The following is a 24,516-nucleotide window of genomic DNA, read 5'->3' as shown; positions in this document are numbered from 1 at the left end:
CCAGCAAGGCCAGCAAGCTACATTGCCGCTCTTTTCCCATTTTTCCATTTAAGCATTGAACATTTTTCACCTGGACATCTTCTTTACAAAGTTTTCGTCATTTCGTATGAGTCTCAAAATATTTAAGTAATATTAGCAGGACTTCTGGTTATCAACTTCTGTTATAATATAAAGCATTTTTTTATAAAGTATGATAACATTAATTGTTGTTTTTGTCTCATCTCAGCTTCTTTATTGTAATAATGATTAAAGAAAGTTTTTTTTTACAATTTCATTTATGTTTCATATTTCATTTATTCATTTCTAAATTGCTTTCATCTTTATCTTGTTGTGAGTTCTTCACTTTGTTATTTGGATGGAAAACTGTATTTTTTTCAGTTAACTTGTGTTTGATGTGACCTTTTCATTCATGTTAAAGATTACAAATGACAGCACACCATCTGACATCATTTTATTTATTAAAAGTTTTATGTTTAATATTACTTTTTTTCTTTTGCATTGAAAGATCATGGATAGAACACTATGTGGCCTCGCTGAAAATGCTTGCTCATTAAGAGAACTCTGTGTAGGAAGTGTGTATGGAGTAACAGATTTTGGTGTAAGTCAGCTTGCATACAAATGCCACACTTTAGAACTATTAGACGTCAGTTATTGCCATCGGGTCAGTAATAAAGGACTACAACCATTTGTCATGGAAACGGGCAAAAAAAGAACATCACTGAAGAATCTTAGGATAAAGGCCTGTCATAAGGTGAGGTATACATTATGATTTGATCTTGAGTAAAAACACATAAAAATGAAAATATTGTTACTGTATGTACCATATGTTGAAAATATCTATTTCTCTTTCATCAAGGCAAAGAATATGCCTTATAAAACCATTGAATAATTCATCATTTTTTGAAATCTCTTGGCTTGCTTCGCGAACGAAGATTTATAAAGGCAGTCCACGTCGACTGCAGGCACGCATGTGACTCACAAGGCCAATACGTGATAGACAGGCCCGGCCACAGCGGCCGCAGTCAAAAGTCACGTTTGGTGTGGCTGCTGAGGCTTCGCGATTCTTTTTGCGGCGACGTTTCTCCCTCAGGTGATCTTTTCGGGATTCCTCGAAAGAAGAGGCAGCCTGATGGACTATATGTCGCCAGCTAGCACGGTCAGCAGCCAGAGTAGACCACTGGCAATGATCGATATGGCATGTACCGAGGGACTTCTTCAGGATGTCCTTGAAGCGTTTCTTTGGAGCCCCTCTGTCACGATTGCCAGTAGAAAGTTCGCCGTACAGGGCTATCTTGGGCAGGCGATGGTCTTCCATTCTTGAGATGTGTCCTGCCCAACGGAGCTGAGTCTTCAGCAGCATGGCCTCGATACTGGGGATCTCCGCCTGTTCAAGGACCTCAACATTTGTGACATAGTCGGTCCAGTGAAATGTTGAGGATGATCCGGAGACAGCGCTGATGGAAACGCTCCAGGAGTCGCATGTGGTGGCGGTAAGTTACCCACGACTCAGAACCGTACAGTAGGGTGGTGAGGACAACAGCTCTGTATACGCTGATCTTGGTGCCCCTTTTCAGATGCTTATTTCTCCAGACCCGCTTGTACAGTCTGCCGAAGGCACTGTTAGCTTTGGCCAGTCTGTTGTCTACTTCCCTGTCAATCTTGGCGTCTGAAGTAATTGTACATCCCAGGTAGGTAAACTGGTGAACGCTCTTCAACACAGTCTCGCCAATAGTGATGTGAGGAAGGCGGTACTCTTCCCGGGGTGCAGGTTGATGGAGGACTTCCGTCTTCTTCAAGCTGACTTCGAGTCCGAAGAGTTGAGCAGCCTCCGCAAAGCAGGATGTCAAGCACTGCAGGGCTCTTTCGGTATGGGCAACGAGGGCAGCATCATCGGCAAAGAGAAGGTCTCTAAATATTTGCTCACAAGTTTTTGTGTGGGCCTGCAGTCTCCTGAGATTGAATAGACTGCCATCGAGGCGGTAGCGGATGTAGACAGCCTCGTCTTCATCAAGACCTTCCATGGCCTGCTTGAGCATTACGCTGAAGAAGATACTGAACAGCGTCGGTGCAAGGACACAACCCTGTTTCACACCGTTTGTGATTGGGAAAGATTCGGAGTGATGGCTGTTTAACCTAACTTGGCCACGCTGGTTTTCATGCAGCTGGATGATCATACTGAGGAACCTTGGGGGACAACCGAGGCGTTCCAAGATTAGCCAGAGGCCCTTTCTGCTCACCGTGTCAAATGCCTTGGTTAGGTCGACAAACGTTATGTACAGTCCTTTATTTTGTTCCCGGCATTTCTCTTGGAGCTGACGGAGGACGAAGACCATGTCTGTGGTACCTCGGTTTGCTCTGAAGCCACACTGGGTTTCTGGGAAGTGGTCTTCTGCGATGACAGGTACTAGCCTATTCAAGAGCACTCGGGCAAAGATTTTTCCTGCGATGGACAGTAGAGTGATACCCCTGTAGTTTGAGCAGTCAGACCTTTCCCCCTTATTCTTGTATAAGGTAATGATGACTGCATCGCGGAGGTCTCCTGGTAGCTTGCCCTGTTCCCAACAACAGACAAGGAGTTCATGGAGCTTGTTGTGTAACACTGGTCCTCCACATTTCCATATCTCAGGTGGAATTCCATCAACTCCTGCTGCTTTGCCACTCTTCATCTGCTCAATGGCTTTTGTAAGTTCTTGCAGAGAGGGCGGTACATCCAGTTCCTCCTTGACTGACAGCTGGGGGATGCGGAGGGTTGCTGAGTCCTGGACAACCCGGTCAGCTCCAAAGAGTGCCTGGAAGTGCTCAGACCATCGGGTAAGGATAGATGTCTTGTCTTTGAGGAGTGTCAGTCCATCCGCACTGCGTAATGGACTCTGAGCCTGGTGTCTGGGGCCATAAACAGCCCTGATGGCTTCATAGAAGCTTCTGTAGTCACCAGCATCGGCGTACTGCTGTGTTCTTGCTGCAAGTTTGGTCCACCACTCATTTTGCATCACACGAAACTTACGCTGGAGGTTGTTGCAGATGTGACGGAAGGCAGCTTTCTTTACAGGACAGGACGGATGTGACAGGTGGGCCTGGTGGGCCGATCTCTTCTTTTCCAGCAGTTCCTGGATCTCTTTGTTGTTTTCATCAAACCAATCTCTGCTCTTCTTTATGGAAAACCCGATAGTTTCCTCAGATGACTGCAGAATGGAAGCTTTAAGCGAGTTCCATAGTATTTCAGGAGAAGGATCCTCTAGGCAGCTGTTGTTTTCAAGCTTGGCCTGTATGCCTACCTGGAACTCAGCTTTCACTTCAGCTGACTGTAGCTTGTTGAGATCAAACTTTTTCCTGCGGGGGCCTCCCTTTCTTAGCTTAGGTTTGAAATGCATCCTGAGTTTGCAGCGCACTAGGCGATGGTCAGTATGACATTCTGCGCTGGGCATCACTCTGGTGTGAAGGATGTCGTTTAGGTCACGTCCACGCACTAAGACATAGTCAATGAGGTGCCAGTGTTTAGAACGAGGATGCATCCATGTTGTCTTGAGACTGTCCTTTTGCTGGAAGACGGTGTTGGTAATGACAAGTTGTTGTTCCATGCAGAGCTCCAGCAGCAAGCGTCCGTTGTCGTTACACTTTCCAACACCATGCCTTCCGAGTACTCCTTTCCAGGCGACATCATCCTGTCCTACTCTAGCATTAAAGTCGCCGAGAATTAACAGCTTGTCGTCTGCAGGGGTGCTTTGGAGAAGTCTGCGGAGTTCCGAGTAGAACATGTCTTTTTCTGCAGGATCGGCTTGAAGAGTCGGAGCATACACACTAAAAAGTGTTGCATGCTGCTTGTTCTTTAGAGGCAGGCGCATGGACATGATGCGGTCGGAATGACCAGTTGGTAGGTTTTCCAGCTTGGAGGCGATGGAAGATTTGAGCATGAAACCAACGCCAGCTAGACGTCTTTCCGTTGCAGGTTTCCCTGACCAGAAGAGGGTGTATCCAGCGCCCTGCTCATGTAGGCTGCCTTCTTCTGAGAAGCGGACTTCGCTTAGGGCAGCAATGTCAACATCAAGCCTTGATAGTTCATGCGCGATAAGAGCAGAGCGACGTTCCGGTCGGTTGCTGTCAGTTCGGTCAAGCATAGTTCTGATGTTCCAGCATGCTAGTTTCAGTGTTTGTACACCCTTACAGGTGGGTGTGTACCTTTTTTTCTTTGTTGTTGTTGTTCGACCGCGTGAGAAGATGCCCGTTGACCGCGGCTAGCCAACTGGGTGATGAGAGACGAGCTTTGGTTAGGCCACCTTTTCTAGGCCCCTCTCCGTGTGGAGCAAGCAGTGCTGTCCCTAGATAAGGCTGCTCGGTCGTTCAGGGTGCTGCCGAATGATGCCGTCGTCTCTGGGTCAACATCAGGCGACCAATATCCTGAACCGCCTGCATGCAGGATTGGAACTGCGGCTTCCAGTGACATCTTCCACCTGCCGATTTCGCCCCTTTCCCGTCGCTACAGGGCTTGGTAAGTTTGGTGGCGTTTTGGACATGGACATGTCCTTTATGCCTGCGCTATGGAGGTTTAAAGTGGAGTACAGTGTGCGCAGTCCTGGCCCCACCCTTTACACCCGGGGTTCATCTGCCATAGCCTAGCTAGCTGGGACGGTGACAGCGAGGTCCTCGAGTCGTAGGTTTTACATCAGACTTTCCTTGTCCTAGATGAAAAGCCTGCCAAGGCTGGAGAGTTCCATCTACCCTGATTTGCTGGATGGCCGCTGTTGGCTCTCTTAAGCCAGCGCCCTTTAAGATGGATCTTACTTTTCATTCCATCAGGGTGTCCAGCCACCCTCCACACCGAAACCCAAAAGGAAAAGGTGGGGGAGACGGTTTAGTCGCCGTCGACTCGACCCTGAAACAGGTAGTACTGGCTTCCAGGTTACCAGTAGCAGAAAACTGTCAGGTCTCCAGACCTGACAAGCCTCCTGACCTGACCTGAAATATTGTATGCCTAATTTACAATAAAAAAGTATTTTGTGATTCAAGTATAGATATTTTGCTGGGTGTGATTATTTCTATCTGATACTCTATTTGATTTTTGTAAGGTTATGTCTCTAAACTCTCTATCAGTCATCTCCGACTAATCAATTTCTCTTCAACCATTTATTTCTCTCAATATCTTTTCTTTTTTAATTTATTTTTTTTAATTTTTTTTCTTTCCATAACATTAGGTAAATGATGTAATGATTGGAAGACTTCTTGACTGTGGCATTCAAGTCAACAATATGTTCTGATGGAAATTGATGCTTCAAAACCTTGTTCTTCTAGCTTTTCAATAATAGCTCTTTCATGTGAGATTTTATATTTAACCATTCAAAGTCAATTGTAAAACATAATCTTGTACTCTAGTCTGAACCAGTACTCTTGTGCAATGTTATGAGAGACAATTTTCTTTTTTATTCTAGACAGCAATTTATTACAAAGAGGTGAATTTTTATGTATATCACGTCACTGAATGATTTCCGTCACTTAAATCAATTTCTTCTGCCCCTATGTGCAGCAGGAAATTATTATATTGTCCATTGTGTGATTGAGTTAAAAATTTTCCCCCATCAAATAGGTTGAATGAATAGATGAGTAAATTGATAAATAAATGTTGTTTGATACTAAATAAGTCATAGATAAAGTAAAGAAAATGTATACATGTATGTATAACATATTATAAACCTGAAATATTGATTATGATATAATACTACCTCAAATTTTAAAATAAAAATATGTATGTTACCAAAAAATGAAGGAGATGGAAACAACTCTTTACAAGCTCCCAATTAATAGTAAAGTGCAAAAGCAGTGATATCAGTTCTATCAGAAATATTTGACCCTCACTTTGCTGAGCAGCCTTTAAGTAATGAATAACAATTTGTTAGTCTTTCCCTTTGAAATTTTCTGAAAATTTGTGTAAAGTATTAGTAGCAATATAAATATTGATCTACAAATGACTAAATAAATATATGGTAAAATCGTCTGCCAGATAATATGAAAAAGCCCATTGAAATCATCTGACAATCCACTCTTGTCTTATGGAGAATTAGATTGTATTCTAAACAAGTACCCATTATTCCCTTTTAACCATTATCAGGGCAATTGACCCCTGCTTAATAGGTTACCAATCCCTTGTTCATAAACATAATGTTAAAGTGGAAACAAACATTTTTACTTTTATGTGTGAATTCTTGTCCAGTATGCACTTCCAGTCCTTGTTTGCAAAGAAACTATTATAGGTCCAGCATATTTTCGCCTTTTTATCTTGAATGGGAGAATCATCTTTTATCCTTTTCTTACTAGTCACTAATCTATAATCTGAAATAAACTGTGAGGGCTTACCAAAACTGGAATGAGTGTTTTAATATCATATTGCTTTTGAAAATATTGAATGTATTTCATGAATAACTGTCAGATAAACATTAGAGCATAGATATGTATATTTGTCAATGATTTCTTAACTAAACAAGTTTTGAAATATTTTATATTCATGACATGTCGTCTATTTTATAGAAAAATATGGGATATACATTAACTTATGAATATTGCATTCATAAAATGTGATATGTAATTCATTTAGACCCTTTTTTTTGTCTTCATTTCTTCATTGGGAATTTTGTGTGTCTAGTTTTGGATGGGTATACTTATGTGGGATCTCAAGAAAGAGAGGGCATGTGGAGCGCTGAAAACTATTTAGACCTTGAAAGAGATTACTACTATATACTACTACTACTACTACTATTACTACTACTACTACTACTACTACTATATACTATTACTATATACTCTTACTACAACTACTACTAATACTACTACTACTACTATATACTATTACTATATACTATTCCTACTACTACTACTGCTACTACTACTACTACTACTACTACTACCATATACTATTACTGCTACTACTGCTACTACTACCACCACTACTACTACTACTATTACTACTACTTCTACTACTACTACTACTTTTTCTACTACTACTACTACTTCTAATATTACTACTACTAATACTACTACTACTACTGCTACTATTACTTCTACTACTACTACTACTACTACTACTACTACTACTACTACTACTACTACTACTACTACTACTACTACTACTACTACTACTACTACTACTACTACTAATTCTACTACTACTTCTACTACTACTACTACTACTACTACTACTACTACTACTACTACTACTACTACTACTATTATTACTACTACTACTACTACTACTACTTCTACTACTACTACTACTACACTCCTGGAAGTGTAGGAACCGCACCCCTATATGATTTTTTTTAAAGAAAGTGAAGAAAAGATAGCAGTGAGAGCAGAACAAAAGGAAGGAAAAGATTTGTCTATTGCATGTACTATTCAATTAAGGGGGGGGGGGTCATTTTTAGCTCATCTCAACCCTCCTCCCCACCTGCATCAAAATACCCAAGAGTTCCTTCTTAGGCCTATTATTATGTCTAATTATGTGTGATAGTTGGACAAAATAAGTATACATGTCAAAACTAAATGTTATTTTAGAAAATGAAGAAGAAAAAGATGGCATAAACACCATCATATTGAAGAGACAGAGAAAACGAGAGAGGAGAGAGTAAATACAAAGGGGAGATATAAAAGGGTCATGTAAATGAGCAATGTGAAACTAAAAGATGTTGACGATATGATGAGATAATAATGCACAAAAGTTTGATCTAGCAGCTTTATAATAAAATATCGAAGGATCTCCATATTTATTTCTGTAAGATATACACACATCAATATATTTCTCAAAATATCTTAGTAATTCCTTTTGTAATTAGAAAATATATTAAGTTTGATACTTTTATTATTGCACATTATATGAAAGTTCCAGAAGTTCTCCAGGATAATTATAAAAAAAGGATATTTACAATATTCACTGTGAGCATGCAAGTTTACCTTAATACAAATATAAGTATAACAATTAATATTTTAATTCTAGCTCATTGCATCAAACTGATTCTAACCAATTCAAACTCATTTTATTTAATCAGGAAACATACTACTGTGATGTTCAACTTATATTCATTTCACAGGAACCTAGGAGCGATGTTTCCATGGGTGTCGATCACGGGGGGGATGGGGGGGATATATCCCCCCCAATATTTCAAGTGGGGGGGATGACCTGTATTATCATCCCCCCCCAATAATTTAGGGTAGAAAATTTATAATAATGATGATGAAAAAATGTAAAGGTTTGATCATGATGATTATAGTGATGATTATAGTATGCCATCAATCAGTTTGTTTCCCTCGCAATTTGTGTATATTATTATTAAATAAAAACATTCTTTTCCGGGACTTTTAAACAGATGGGTGGAGGTTCAAGATGAAAAAGAATGAAATGTTTACGTATATGATATTTTTTAACACATGACATAAAAGGACCCCGACGAAAAACAACTTTTGTTGATAGGGTGTTCCATCCCACCAGTGGTAATATGATCATATTTTTACAATTTTTAAAAAGTGAAATCAATTAATGGTTTCAGAAAGAATAATCATTAATTTCTCTCTAAAGCGTATTTTCGGATATGAACATCGGATTTTTTTCATGTTATTCTTGTTATTATTATGGACTTGAATATCTAAACTTGATTGGCTCTTTCTTATTTTGGCAAAAAGAAATCTCTTTTGAGTTTGGAAAGGGATGACAGTTTTGCATTCTATATGAGCACACTCATGCGGTACGTAAATTTCATTTTAACACATATGTTAGCTGATATTACACACTGATGATTCAAGAAAATGTTGGAGAAATATCATAACATGACAGTTGAGTTTTGATTGTTTTTATGTTTGTTTTTGTTTTATGCACTTATAAAGCATTTAAAACATGTTAAAATCCAGGGTTAAAATCGTCTAAGGAATGACGGTAAGCCCGATGGCGCACGAGAAGCCACACAGTTTGTAATTTGTGCTAGTCTTAATTTGTCCGAATCTGCATTTTATCATCATGCATTAAGAAGAAAAAAGATATCGCCAGTCGGGTTAGATTTAAGAGAGAAGTTGTATACATCATGTCCAATAAACAGATCACTTTGTACATGGTCCAGACAATTTTTGTCATTTTTTCTTTCGTATGAGTTTAGAATAGGCTTACTTGTAACACAAATTGAATTTTCAAAAAAAAAAAATAAGTACAGTACACTGCAATAATGAAAGAATTTCCAAGAACATAGTGGCGTAACTACGGGGGGGAGGGGCATGGGGGCACGTGCCCCCCAATCGGCTGGCAAAAAAAAAACGGGGAAGAGGAGAAAGAAAGAGAAACGTAGTGGGAATGAAGAAATTATTGTTCATTATAATGTTATATTATAATAATGTTATGTTATAATACATAAGAAACATTTTTTCATAACTTTATTTTGCTCAGGCCTAGATTTCTTCATTGTTCCCGGTACTCGCATTGTCTGTTTAACGTTTTTAAGTCAATATACACCAAATATATTTCCTCGCACTTCGACTTATTATTGTTTTATGTAGTGACATATGGTTCTTTTTCATGACTTCTTAAAGTGATTGCCCCATTTTAAGGTGTTAATATAAAACATTTCCTGTCCGTGCTTACGTTCGCACTAGCAGATTGGTGAGATATGACTGCTCTTCATGAATTCCTAAAAATCCGTCCTTAAAATGTCCCTTTTTCTGATCTGAATATCAAAAATGTTCGATCGCATCATTTGTTTAGTGAAATACGTATCGTATGGTCTTAGTGAATTCTTACAAACAGGCCTTAGAATGCCTCTCTTCATGTCTGAATATCCTAAATTTTCAGCTCGCGCTTCGCGCTCGCAATATTTGATGAGTGAGATGCGTATTATCATGATTACAATGACTACAAAAAGTGCTTCATGTGTTTAGATGTAGCAAAATCAGCAAGCGCTTTGCACTCGCATTAGATGACTATGGTGAGATATGTATACTCTTAATGGATTCCTAAAATATAATAGTCCTTAACATGTCCTTGTTTGGGGTAAATATTTACAAAAATTTCAGCTCGCGCTTCGCGCTCGCATTGTTTGTTTAGCGAGACAGGTATGTATAATGATTACAAAAATTTGCTTATAATGTCCTTTTTTGGTCTGCATATCAAAGATTTTCAGCTCGCGCTTCGCGCTCGCATTATTTGAGCAGTGAGATACATATCCGTTTAATGGCACTGTCCTTAAAATGTCCCTATTAGGTCAGTATACCTGGCAACTGAGCGCGCTTCGCGTGCTCACTAAGTGACTTAACAATTTTGCTGGTACCCCCCCCCCCCCATGCCGTGACTCACGGTACGCCACTGCAAGAACACCATGCATATCAACCAATTTTAGTGGGGGTAATGTTGAAAGATCCCCATCCACAATAACATTTGTGTCAATCATCCCCCCCAACCAAGAATACCGATCGACACCCATGGATGTTTCAATTGACAATGTTATTTTAATAAATGAAATACAATACTTGGATTTAACATGTTCAAGGAATTCAATTTGCGTACACCAATCTTATCTATCTCAGGTAATACCCACAATCATTTCAGTTTGTTCAGAACTCTTACTTTTGAAGTATGAATACAAAAAACATGCACACTCGGCATTTATGTACAAGCAAGAACTTCACAAAAAATCCCAAAAAATGAACAATGCAGTATAATTTCCCCATGTATTAAGAATCGGGTAATAAAACAATTTTGATTTAGGAGTCTTCAAATTATCTAAAGCAGGAGTATAATGTGAAAAAATAATAAATGTTTTGTTTCCCCATTCATCTCCAAGTTCATCGTTTTCCATATCTTTCTAATGCTTAAAGTCATTATAAAGCATAATAGTTGCACTTCAGATAAAACGTTTTTTTTTTCAATTTCTGAGTGTTATTGAAATTAAGTCATTAGATTATTCTGTAATATCCTATGATCACGTGGGAGGAACAAACTAGAAAATCTAGTAATCAAGAGCATATATTCCTGTAAGGAAACAAACATTATTCAGAACATAAGGTTTAAGCTACAGGCACAAGACCGGAGGGGAAAGGGCATGTTTATTGGGAAGAATGTTGTGTACACTGCCCCCCCCCCCCCCCATGGAGGTGATAGGCTTTGGCCCTATAATTTGTATTGAGGAATGAATTATTTTTCCCTGTCTGTGTTTTTGTTTTACTTATCAGATTTTTTTAGGAGTCGAATACAATAATTGGGGGGGGGGGGGACTAGAAACTCTCCCTTTAAATTCGATTATTTGCCATCCACGATTTCCAAAATCCTTGATCCGCCCCCTGAGTGTGCTTGACACTTGGGATTTCATGTCCTGAAAGGCGCAATCTAAGGGCATGAAGGGTGAGTTTTCTTGCCAACTTCGTATTAAGTGCTGCTCAAAACTGAAGGATAGCATAAAATGTTCATTAATTAAATCAAACTATTTTTTCAATAGTCCCTTGAAGATCATTTCTTTTCTGCAGCCTTCTCTTGTGGGATGTTTAAAAGTCGTTTCCATTTTCCCATTCTGCTTTCTCCTTCACATGCCGGATATCGCCTGGAGAGAGGGAACAGAGGGAGAAATCGGAACACCGTGAGGTTAAGAAGTACTATTCACTTTTGAAGCAACATCATTAAATTACAATATGAACAAAAATTAGATTCCCATAACATTTCTCCTTAGCAACAGAAACAACAAACCGAGTATAAGTACAGACAGCAAATTCCGTGAGCCTGTGATATGACTCTTTTACTACCTTGAATCCAACGTCTACCTCAAGGTGTACTGTAGTTTTAGACTCGTATTAAAGGCACACAATCAAAATGCAAACACATTACGAACACCCTACTTTTTTAAAGCTTGAGCAGAGTCCCATGATCGTAGTTTAATAGCTGTTTGAATATCGGTGTGTGGGGGTTTGGTAGTTACTGTCAATTAAAATCAAATCCTGACTGAACTTATACCAATAAATAAATCAAAATGTAAAACTCTACACACTATAAAGTTGATCGAACTTGGATGGAAAAGTTCCTTTCAAGATTTTGCATCATATGTGACCGTATAAACAAAAATATTACATTGGTCATTTATGGTTTACCAGTTTCTAGTTTGACTAGTTTCTCCCTTGTATCTAAATAAGTTACAAAAACTATTGCCTAACTGTACGATAGGCCTAATTATTGATAATGTTTTATGTGCATGGGGCAGGATGTTGATTGCTTTCCATTTCATGCAATTAATTTCTTTAAAGTTTGTGTGTGTGGGGGGGGGGGGGGGCATCGTCAGCACGATCAATGAACATTCATGATGATATGCATTGAATTGTTTCACAGAAATAGTGCATAACTTTAAAATACCAAATTTCATTTATTTCATTAAATTTTCAGTGTTTGCTTTTTAAGTTTTAATCTGTTTAAATCATATTTTCCAAACTGAAATAACAATTTGAAAATGCTTTTCCACTCGCTATGCTTCGCCAATCCCTCAACTTCATTGCTGAGAGAGGGATAGACAGAGCTTAGGAAGAAAAAGAGAGAGGGGGTAGGGTTGGACAAGCTGTTAATTATTATTCCTGTACTGTGCAAGTACAACAATTAGACACACAAGTAGATAGAAACTTTTTTAGAGAATCTATTTCTTACTTATCCAAGTACCAGATGCCGAATACTGCAGCTGATATTAGTAAGACAAAGAGAAGAAATATGACAAACCAGTTCCGTTCTGACCACGTCTGAAAAGAAAATGTACATGGAGATACCTCTGCTTAGTTACATGTATATGCTTTTTCGTATGGTTAACGTGGATCAAAATGCCGATTATGACAATGGAACCATATTCTTGACCCAGGTTTGATCAGGAGTAAATATCAAATGTGACGAATTTGTGTTACGTTGTACTAGTATCCAAGCTAAAAACCTCACAAAATTTACTTGGAAGTATCGTAAGGTATTTCTCATGTTTTGCGTTGGTTTTTTTTTTATTTAAAAATCATAAATGGAGAATATTTATTGGTTGTTCAAATGAGTCTTTTCAACTTCTAAGAGCAAAAATGCTATGTAATGTATATAATCTGAAAAATGTTAAGATTGAATTATGTACTTATTATTACATTGACTTACCCTGTCTGGATTCTTGAATTCAACCACTACTGGTGTTTCATTAAATATTTTATAAGGGCTCATGATGAGATCTTGTTCCTCTCTTGAGAGGGTTAATAAGGCAAGTTTTAAAGAGTCTTCATTGAAGGTTGAATTGAAGACGCTCATGTTGAATGCAACGGTTGTAAACGCCATTCTGTAATGTACAAGAAAATTCAAATAGTAAAACAGTATATTAAATACTTCGGCCAGGAATCCTTTATGAATACAATGAAATACTATCTGTAATTATATCAATCAAGTGGTGGATGAGTTCTAAATATTCCCTCTATGTCTGTAATACTCTTCGAATGAAGTTCCTCATTAGACATTTTGATGGCGGGTTAAACACATTTTAGAGTAATAGTGATGAACTGATGATGCAGTGGTGCAACTTGAATCAGAGTTTAAGTCGTCAACACTGGTTTAAATTCCGAAGGTGTAGGGGTGATCTATTGCGTCATCCCCCATTTGAACCATGTGAATCCCACAGGGTCACATATGTACACCCCTGATCGTCAAGGTTGGTTATAAGTGTGCCATTATAGTTCTGAAGCCATCAAAGTTCTGAACTTTTGAAGGCATTAAACACCAAACATCTTGACGTTCTACTCTGGCACCAGGTAGAGTAAGTTCGAATAATTAACAGTCGCTCGATGGTTTCTGTCATTATTATCATTGTTTAGAGAATGGAGGGATGTCATTGAGTTGCTCCTGAAAGACTGTAGGCAGCTTTCGAACGGTAGTATAGGTGGACATTCGAAAACGAGTGCGCTGTTTACAAGTGCTCTCCTTAGTGCATTGCATGCAGATTATCAGCCTCACCCATTTTAAATCTAAATTTATTCTTGCCCCACTCTAGAAAAATAACAGATAAATGCCATATCATCCTAATTAAGTATTGAATACATTATGTTACTAGACTATTGAGCTTCTGTTTAGACAGACATTCCGTGTCTATATCACTCCCTATACAAGCGAGAGAGAACGAATTATTTGTCTATTGGGGGTAAACTCGGTGAAGTCCAGAGCCCAATTTTACAACGAGTTTCAATTATTGTAACGTTTTCATTATGACAGTTACCATGGTAACACGAGTCAACAGCCAATCAAAATCAATGTTAAATGGTAGTTGCAAAAAAATGGTAAAGTTACAATAGTTGTAACTCCGGGTCACAGATCCGCAACCACAAAACTTTGTGCGCGTATGCCAATGAGGTAACACTCACTAGTATTTTCATCAATTGCTTCTTTAGCGAGAACCCTGTAAATTTAGCTGTACCGTCATCATTTGTTTAGTCTCTTAACAATCTGTACTGACGCATAGCAATGCGCTGAGGCCCTGTTGCAACCTGTAATGTGGCAGCGATGCCTAATGTTACAATAATGCATTACTTACACATTGAAATAAATGTTTTGACTTTGACGTTCTGTGCGGCCGACAGTTTGGTAAGGATGTTATATTTTGATGCTTCGAATCATGGGTTTATCGATATTTTGACTACGAGAAATAGTTTATTTCATACCCTGTGATTGATGATGACCCGTTGATGGCATTGACGATATCGATTTCCACCATGATATGAGGTTCTTTCCCTGTAGCAGTGTGGATCAGTTCTGCCAATCGTTTCTCCAGACCAGGTAGTGATGGGTCGATGTGATTTTCAAGTGTCACCTCAGTAATTGTGTTAGCTGCAAGTCGTAATGTGCAATATAAAGACAAGTGAAATGAACCTTAAAATTTTGCTCTTTTTATAACACACCTGCTAGACATTGCCCTGCAAAACATTATCATGCGTGTCCAATGGGCGATACAAGTGTTTTTGTCAGTTTGTTATATTTTTGCACGAATTTTGAATGAGTAAAATATCATGGGGTCGAATCGGAGGCAACCAGTTTAGCAGGAATGTTAACGTATCGATTGAAATTTACCTCTTTGAGAAAAGGTCATGCTAAAGATGCCATTTTGACATCTCTTGATGGATATATCACAGTGACTGCAAATTTTGGCTGACATAAATATTATGTACTTACCAAACGAAATTTCACAATTTTCTCCCACGAAATCACCGGGACAAATACATCTATTTCAGAAATAAAAAGAGAGGGAAACATATTGCTCATAAAGACTACGTTTCATGTAAAGGAAGTGAGGGGTGATGGAATGGTAGAACACATTATATCAGGGTAATATATCAAAAGAAAAAAAAAACAATTTTATTTTTCCGTCAGATATGTTTCTGTCTTTGTCGTGTATTTCATCTCTCTAACAATTGTAATTACATACAATTGTAAATGCCTGAATCACGTTTTAATTCCTTTGGGCTTACAAATCTGTCCCCCAAAACGGTTTAAAATTTAGTGTACCAATTAAAATAATTGTTTTTTCTATTATAAATGTTTATGTTTAATATCTACCCATAAAGAGATGGGGGTGTACCTTTTTCCTTCTGACGTGACTATGCAGGTGGCCCCATTCTCACACGGCATTGACCCACATGGGTCTTCGGTAGTTGTTGGTGGTGGAATTGTGGTTGGAGCTATGTTCGAGCATTCATAGGTCCCGATAAGATTTTTACAATATGAAGTTTCAGGTGGACAAGGCTCGATCATTAAATTGCACTCGTTGATGTCTTCTTCGCAGAAAATCCCCGTATAACCTTCGGTACACATGCAAGAATAACCATTCAACGCATCTCTGCAACCTGCGCCATTTTTACACTTGTGGTTCACACATTCATTGATATTTTCCTCACAGTGTTTCCCGCGGAATCCAGAACGACAGTAGCAAAAGAACTTGCCAACGCCATCTATGCATCTGCCGTTGTTTTGACAGGTTTGACGGCTACATTCATTGATATTAAATTCGCAATGAGGGCCTTCATATCCTGGTTGACAACTACATCTGTAACCATTTAAACGATTGACACATTGTCCATCGTTCAAGCAAGGGTTACTTAGACATTCATTGACTTCAGTCTCACAGTAGCTGCCGAAGTATCCGTCAATACAGTCACACCGGAACGCATTTATCATATCGACACAGGTGGACAATCCACGACAAGGATTTGAAGCACATTCATTGATGTTGACCTCACAGTTGTATCCTTCATACCCGATCAAACATTCGCATCTGTAACTGTCGACCCCATCAATGCATCTTGCATTATTGATGCAAGGTCTGCTTGCGCATTCATCAATGTTCGTTTCACAGAGAATACCTTCAAATCCAGGTGCACAGTGACAGGTAAATCCATGGATTCCATCCTCGCACGTAGCTCCATTCTGACACTGACCAGTAGAGCATTCGTTGATGTTAATGTGGCAGTCCTTGCCTCCGTAGCCTGCTGGGCAAACGCAAGTGTAACCACTCACACCATCTCGACAGACTCCATTATTTTTGCATGGGCGAGATGCACATTCATTGATATTAATTTCACAATTCTTTCCAGTGAAGCCCTGTATGCAGTGACAAATAAATCGATTAATCCCATCTAAACACATTCCATTCAAACATGGGTTGCTTGCGCATTCGTTGTTGTCGATCTCACAACGGCGACCACGGAATCCTGGTCGACAACGGCAGAAAAATCCATTGACAGCGTCGATGCACCGTCCTCCATTCATGCATGGTTCCGTTGAACATTCATTGGCATTGATCTCGCAATGCCGCCCACCCCACCCTGGCCTACATCTACAGAAATATCCGTTGATCTGATCTATACATGAACCTCTGTTAAGACAGGGATTGCTGGCGCATTCGTTGATGTTGGTTGTGCAGTGTTTCCCTTCATACCCAACCATGCACTCACACTCGTAGCCGTCAACTAAATTACGGCAAATCGCTCCGTTCTTACAAGGATCACTCGCGCATTCATTGATGTCTCTTCTACAGTTCTTTCCGTAGTAACCTGGTCTGCATTCACATAAATATCCATTTACACCATCAATACACTGACCTCCATTCTGACAAGGAGAGCTGAGACATTCATCAGTATTTATCCTGCAAGTTGTTCCTGTGAACCCTAGTGTACACTGGCACTGGAAACCATCAACTTGGTCTGTGCAGGTGGCGTTATTAAAACATGGTAAACTTTCACACTCATCGACGTTGACCTCACACCTGCTTCCACTGTAACCCGCTGGACATCTACATCGAAATTCGTTTATTCGATTCAAGCACCTGCCTCCGTTTAAGCAAGGACTGCTAGCACACTCATCTGATTCCAACTGACAATTCTCTCCGAGATATCCTGGAAGGCACTGGCATTCGTATGAGTCTACCAAGTCAACACACCTCGCTCCGTTTTCGCAAGGGTTGCTCGCACATTCATTGACGTCTTCCTCGCAAAGAAGTCCTCGGAACCCTTCGTTGCAAAGACAGATAAAACCAGCAACCGAATCGATACACTGAGCGCCATTCGCACACGGGCTGCTTGCACATTCATCAAGGTTAACGGAGCAGTCAGGACCACCGAATCCTGTCATACATTCGCAGTGAAAGGATGCTACTCTGTCATAGCATGTTCCTCCATTCCTGCAGGGTTTGAGTATTTTACATTCATCAAATTCGTGTTGACAGTTTTCACCATAGAATCCCGCCAGACAATAGCATGAATAGGCATTTCCTTGATCTTGACATAGCGCACCATTTCTGCATGGCGATGATGCACACTCGTCAATGTTCAACTGGCACATGATCCCGGTGTAACCAGGTTGGCATCGGCAGGTGAAGGACGCATAGCCATCAATGCACTGTCCGCCGTGTAGACATTCGACTCCTCTGCAGTCGTCAGGATTGTGCTCGCAGTGGGTTCCTGAAAATACATAAATTGATATCGACATTGACTTACTGAAAACATTTACCTTTCGGGTAGTTAAATTACTTTTACCAGACATGTCGGATGAGACGTTTTCTTTCGGCTGACAATACTGACATGAATTAACCTCGGCTGAGCTTTAGGTCAAAGTGCCATGGATGGCATCCGGTAAATGTCTTAAATTACTCGAATGGTCCCCGGTTCCAAGAATGCAACCTTTTGGTCATTTAAGAATCCCTATTATATGACACTTGCTGTGTGATTGACTTTCTTGGAGGGCAAATCCCCCTTCAAAATTTATCCTCTATTGACTACTTACGCTCAATATAAAGAATAAGAAAAGAGATGGATGGACGATATAAACTTATTTTCTAGAATCGTAGAACCCTTACCTATTGCTCCGTCCACACATGTACATTCATATCCGTTTTCCAAGTCGACACAAGTACCACCGTTCATACACGGTCGAGATGCACATTCATTTACATTCTGTCCAGAAAATCGAAAATAAAGGAACAACAAAGAATTTTTATCAATAGCATACATTGAAAGTAATTCACTTTTTCACCAAAATTGAAGACACAAAGCAGGACTAGACAGTTTATCGTCAGAAGACGGGAAATTTAAGTCATGTTGTTTTAGGTTAATAACCCTGTCATTTGACCAAACTAAACTCGCAACTCCTTCAGGCTACCAGATAATCGCTCCTACGTACACTGTTAAAAAAACCTGATTTTGTAGAAAGCAATAACAGAATCGTTCTGTAAATTCATAAAACAGGAATTTTTCTGCAATTTAACAGAACAGGTCTGTTTTAAAGGGGGAAAATTGTGTTTTATTTAAGGAAATTTGTAAGGTTCCACACACCAAATACCAATTTCCTGTAAGATTACGCAATCTGGTAAGATTACAGGTGTTCTCGAGACTCTGCTGCAGGAACTTCTTTTATTTTAAGGATAAATTTTCTAACAGTGTATGCGCCATCGCGCAATTTGTGGTCTTCAATTCTATAATACCATTGTTATGCTCAGTCGATTAATGATTATAAACGATCGAAAATGCCTTTGATTGTTGTCGGAGTCGGAAAATATGTTTATGCACTCATCATTACACCGACCAAATACATCGAGAATTTAGATCATTAGTCTTTTAAATATTATTAGCAAAATATATTTCTCCTTCTAATGCTTGCTAGCCCGCTCACAATGAATGAACTTTCTCCACACCCTGGTATCGGGACCTTTCCAGCAAGGGATAGCAAATCGCTTTCCCATAATACAAGGCTTTCGTATTTTATTGGTTATCCAAATATCTTCTGGGTAGATGGCGGCAAGTATAGCTAAAACCGAATCCGATCAATGATATCGTAGACTCTTCTATACTCTAGCATTGACTCTCTTGCCATTACAGATCATACACGGTTACAAATGATAATTTGTAGAGTTAATATTTTTCCAAGGATAGTATTCTATTGATAGAACCCTCATTATCATGATTATGAAGACTCACCACATCGCATTCTGGTCCAACCCAACCAGGGAAGCACTCCTTCACGCCAGAAAGGATATTACAACTGTAATGACCCGTTTCTCCAGGATTGCAATATACATCGCAACTGCCACCATAGAAATGCTCAGAACAATATACTCTAATCTCCACTTTCGTTCTGGAAAAATTGAAGATATTCGTGAGAAAAGGTAAAGACATAAATATTGAAGAGAAGATACATATTCATATGTTAATGATGAGAACATTATTAGGCAGTAGACTTTGTGACGAAGTTTTCAACACAATTGGTGATCTGAAGTTTTTATTTCCTGCGGACCTATCACTAAATTAACTGTCTTAATTGCATGATTTTAGTCTTCTTATATGATATGGGTAAAATAGGTAAGTAAGTTTTAGACTCGTTTTGGTTGTTATTATTACTTCATTTACATACGACAACCAAAAATAATTCTTGCTTGTGCCATGCATACCATGCACTTATTCTAAGCTTGCTTTAAAACGAGACCAGCTGAATCTTCTCAGTTGCACATTTCTCTTTCAGCGTCATATGAAGAATCAACATCGAAAGGTATGATTTTATGTCTATTTATATGTTTTATTCAAGTCCGAGCAATCAGCTTTATACATAGAAGCCTTATAGGAATTAGGATAATTTCTTACTCTGTGTATCCATCACCAGTAAGCGTGTATCTAAAGATTGGCGCTTCGATCAAGTTGATGTCGGGTCGGATGGCGAAATTCCTCGTGTAGAAATCGACACTGTTTGGCTCATGCCCTAGATCGATATCCCAAACACCGACCTTTACCCTGATACCTCTCTGTAAAGGAAAAAGAAGAAAGCCAATGTATTGAAGAATTACAAAGATGGTTATCTCATGGCCACTATCATATCGGTTTTAAAAAAACAAGCGGTACGTGATGTCTATCCGTTTGACTTTGTGATGAAGTACCCCAATCCATCCGCCTTGTCTCAATGATTATGTTCCGTCGTTAAGGAAAATGCCTAGGAGTCTGGTCGAGGAAAAACTTCCTAACACTGTCCTTTTTTTCCCCCAGAATCTCACAATACCCTAAAGATTTCGAAATATGATGTTTATCTGATAGTACAATATTTATCGTTGAATATCATTTATAGGATCAATCATCGTTATGTGATATATTAATGTCCTTTTCATGATATAAAACTTTATATCCTTTCAATCATTAATAGCAGTTTACCCTAGTTACAAGCTAAACAGATCACCCCTCCCCATGAGGATCATGTGAGACGAGATAAGCCAGATGACAACAGAGATAAAAATCTTTATATCTATATGAATGCCATGACATAAGTTTGAATGAAATAAAACAAACGTTTTTTTTCTTCTTCAAATCAACGAAAAATCACCATCAATTTCGAAATCAGTTCACAAGCCGTTGAGAAAACGTGAATCCTAACAGTGTCGTCTCATCTAATTTAAATAAGGTCATACTTCATGGTAAGTTATGGTATGACAACCGTTATTCCAGTGAAATCATTAAGAGGATCAAAAAGGATGTTTTATTTTTCAAACTTATGTAATTTTGAGAGATATTTCAAACGAATGGAATAGAACCGTGGTATATACTTATCGTCATATATTTCACTACCTGACAAATTTGAATGCTTGCCAATTAAGGTTCTTCACACATGGAAGATAAAATCGGCATTATGCGTAATGCGTTGAAAGGTATATGTCAGATTGTATGCCGATTGCTTTTGAAGTGACACCTGAAGAGAGTGTCGAAGAGTTTACAGGCTGCTTGTTGTCCATGTCGTGACGTCTTTTTTTGTATTAATATAAACAATGTGACTTTCAAATTCTAACTGAGCTCCTTGTCAACCCTGACCATGCATGGATTTTCTATCGGATTTGATTAAGCTACCTTACCAGTTAGCTCTTTGGATTTTTTAAGCACTAACTAAACATTATCTGAAACATGAATCTAGATCCTGAAAGTTACTAATTTTGTTCAAATAATATACATCTACATTTGATTTGTCACTTGGATGCCCAAATTTTATAATACGCCGTTTCTAGGCAGACAGCAACAAAATTATTGAAATCCATGTAATAGGTGGGCATGTGTACCTCCCTCCATCAGCTCAGAGGTAAATAATACTGGTGATGATTTTCAATTGTTTCGATTTGGTTCACAAATTATAGCAAAACATGTTTCATTATCTTTATTCGATTAGTGTTATCCAAAATTATCTCTAAGACTTCTTCATCATCTTGGATACCACACTAAATCTGTGGGATACACCAACCCCATTCACCGCTGCCTTTGGATCTAAGTCTATTCTACTAAGTTAAATTTGTGGCAAAAAGAAGCTGCTGAAAAATGCTTATCTAATAAAAGAGAGCCAATGGAGTAAATTAGAAAGTCATAAGGGGCATAAGCTTTCGATCCTAGCAGAATCTTCGTCGGAGGCATGCCCACATTATATAATACGCCGTTTCTAGGCAGACAGCCTAGTTAAATTTGTAAATACTAAATTCTTACTGAAATGTTAAGATTACAGTCATAATAGAATCACCTATCATCACATTATTGGCTTACCTCCCATTCCCGGACCTTAATCAACATCGGATTGGGAATGTTTCCAGAGAGGATTTCAGGAAATGGGAAGTCGTCCTGGTTGTCAAAGACAGCCCCTGTTCGTAAGCGTCCGTAAGGACAATTCGCCATGTCGATGTCACTGAAAATAGACATTATATTTTGTCGTTAGTATCTATAAGCACTATTATAAATTTTATAGAATATACAGACCTTATTATTTGAAAAAAAAAATTATTTGGTCATGTTAAGGAGATTACAGGAAAATTAAAATATATCATAGCTTTGAAGACGTTCCACCTTACGTTTGCAGTATATTTTTTATTTGTTTACAACTAACATTCTTAAAAACGTTTTTTCTTTCAATTGTTAATTTTTAATTTTAACATAACATGTTATGTAAAACGGTTTGTATATATTAAATTGTTCAAATTCCAAATATTTTATTCGAAATTCAATATATTCGGACCTAAATTTCCGCTACAGAAGCAAGCATTTTCCGACCCAATTTCTAATATACATATGAATATGTTTTTGCTCATGATTACTAGAAAGCTTCTAATATAATACACATGTATATATCATAACCTGAATGTAAATGAACAACTGGGTGTTGTCCATTCCATCTATCTACAGCTAGTTTGAAAGCAAGGAGATGAAGGGTGCTATTTTAGGAATGACAGTTTAATAGTCTGGTAACTAACCAGGAAGCCGTGGAAACTGCCTTATATTAGGGGCCGTAAAGTTTTTGCAGAAACCAGACATCTTATCTTTAATCTATAATGAACATATATTTGGACCCCCTGTCATAGCCTGTCTCATATTATACACTATTCATATACTAGATTTAAATTGAGATAACATTGAAGTGTTTGGGAATGCATCTTACGGAGCACATGCATTCGATCATTCATATACTATTTATGTTTGAATATGAACTTATGATAGTGTATTTCCACAAAAAAAAAGCATTTCCTTCATCCCTTCATTATGATAATTATATTGATTACTCTTTAGCTCAATCGAGTGTCATTTTATGAGTAGTACTGTTTAGTTTTATTTTTAAATCTTATCTTAATTCGTGTTTTCAAAACCATTATCAGTATTATTCTTATCTTTATTTATTTGTTTATATATTCATTCATTTATTTATTTATTATCATTTTTTGTCTGGCCCACCGGAGATGAAGGCGAGACTTAGGGATCCAAATGTCGTCTGTCGTCCGTCCGTCACAAACCTTATGACACATAACTCCACAACCGTAGGTCACTTTTCAACCAAACTTGGATGGTAGATGGACTAGGGGGACCTGCATGTTATGATGGGATGCAGTCTGAGGTCACATGGTAAGGTCAAAGGTCATTTTCAGGTCAACGTTAAAGTTTACATGCAAGACTCTCTTATGACACCTAACTCCACAACCATAAGTCACTTTTCAACCAAACTTGGATGATAGATGGACTTGGGGGACCTGCATGTTATGCTACAGTCGGAGGTCACATGGTAAGGTCAAAGGTCATTTTCAGGTCGACGTTAAAGTTTACATGCAAGACTCTCTTATGACACCTAACTCCGCAACCGTAAGTCACTTTTCAACCAAACTTGGATGGTAGATGGACTTGGGGGACCTGCATGTCATGGTAAGGTCAAAGGTCATTTTCAGGTCAACATTAAAGTTTACATGCAAGACTCTCTTATGACACCTAACTCCACAACCATAAGTCACTTTTCAACCAAACTTGGATGGTAGATAGACTTGGGGGACCTGCATGTTATGCTACAGTCGGAGGTCACATGGTAAGGTCAAAGGTCATTTTCAGGTCAACGTTAAAGTTTACATGCAAGACTCTCTTATGACACCTAACTCCGCAACCGTAAGTCACTTTTCGACCAAACTTGGGTTGTAGGTGTACTTAGGAGACCTGCATGTTATTGTGTTCGGAGGTCACATGGTATGGTCAAAGTTCATTTTGAGGTCAACATTAAAGTTTATGGGCAAGACTCTTATGACAAGTGTTATTCTATCCCAGTCATTTCACAATGAAGTTTTGATACAATTCTGTTGCGTGCCCTAGCAAATGACAATATTTTTGGTTATTTTCATAAGTGGGCGAGACACAAAATCGCTTATGCCTTGTGTTATTGTTATAATTTATGTATGTATTTATTTATTTATCATTATTATGAAAGAGGTATATGTTATCTCGTATGAGTTATAATAGTAATGTTACAATAGTATTAAATTCTTTATAATCGCTGATTTTTGTATCCTAATTTTCATACATAGTAGTTACCCAGAATGCAACACTTACTTTCCCGGGGGCCCGAAGCAGAGATCGAAGCTGTTATCACATCTGTCACTGCATGGTCGATCTACATTATCACAGCATTGGCCATCAAGCAATCTGCTATTCTCATTCAGGTAAGCCTTCAGTCTAAATGAGACCGTCACTTCACATGATACGTATACG

The 24,516-nt window shown here is 38.5% G+C and overlaps 2 protein-coding genes across 2 annotated transcripts in view; one reads left to right on the top strand and one right to left on the bottom strand.

The window, feature by feature from the left end:
- Positions 1-9,082, top strand: part of LOC129257213 (F-box/LRR-repeat protein 4-like) — a 13,856-nt gene extending 4,774 nt beyond the window's left edge. The window contains exons 4-5 of the mRNA XM_054895492.2: positions 506-751; positions 5,190-9,082. Of these exons, the coding sequence (XP_054751467.2) occupies positions 506-751; positions 5,190-5,252 (309 nt within the window). The 3' untranslated portion in view covers positions 5,253-9,082. The remainder of the gene's footprint in view (positions 1-505; positions 752-5,189) is intronic.
- Positions 7,718-24,516, bottom strand: LOC129257214 (fibropellin-1-like). The gene is made up of 12 exons (XM_054895493.2): positions 24,358-24,516; positions 22,048-22,186; positions 20,125-20,282; positions 19,465-19,621; positions 18,348-18,444; positions 15,576-17,952; positions 15,170-15,219; positions 14,662-14,827; positions 13,118-13,292; positions 12,641-12,729; positions 10,447-11,555; positions 7,718-8,087 (listed from the first exon to the last, which is right to left on the bottom strand). Exons 2-11 carry the CDS (start codon positions 22,174-22,176, stop codon positions 11,465-11,467), a joined length of 3,489 nt encoding a protein of 1,162 aa, XP_054751468.2. The 5' UTR covers positions 22,177-22,186; positions 24,358-24,516; the 3' UTR covers positions 7,718-8,087; positions 10,447-11,464.

This window comes from Lytechinus pictus, chromosome 3 (genome assembly GCF_037042905.1).
Source record: "Lytechinus pictus isolate F3 Inbred chromosome 3, Lp3.0, whole genome shotgun sequence".
Taxonomy (NCBI): Eukaryota; Metazoa; Echinodermata; class Echinoidea; order Temnopleuroida; family Toxopneustidae; genus Lytechinus; species Lytechinus pictus.
The sequence above is the reverse complement of the archived record's forward strand: the minus strand, read 5'-3'. Positions and strand labels throughout refer to the sequence as shown.

Bases quoted from the DNA above. Each gene is read 5' to 3' on its own strand.
- LOC129257214 (XM_054895493.2), bottom strand. From the start codon at position 22,176: ATGGCGAATTGTCCTTACGGACGCTTACGAACAGGGGCTGTCTTTGAC. The intron at 19,622-20,124 runs GTAAGAAATTAT...CAATTTTTCCAG, and splicing joins ACTGGTGATGGATACACAGA to AACGAAAGTGGAGATTAGAG. The intron at 13,293-14,661 runs GTATGAAATAAA...TGTACATTACAG, and splicing joins GGGTCATCATCAATCACAGG to AATGGCGTTTACAACCGTTG.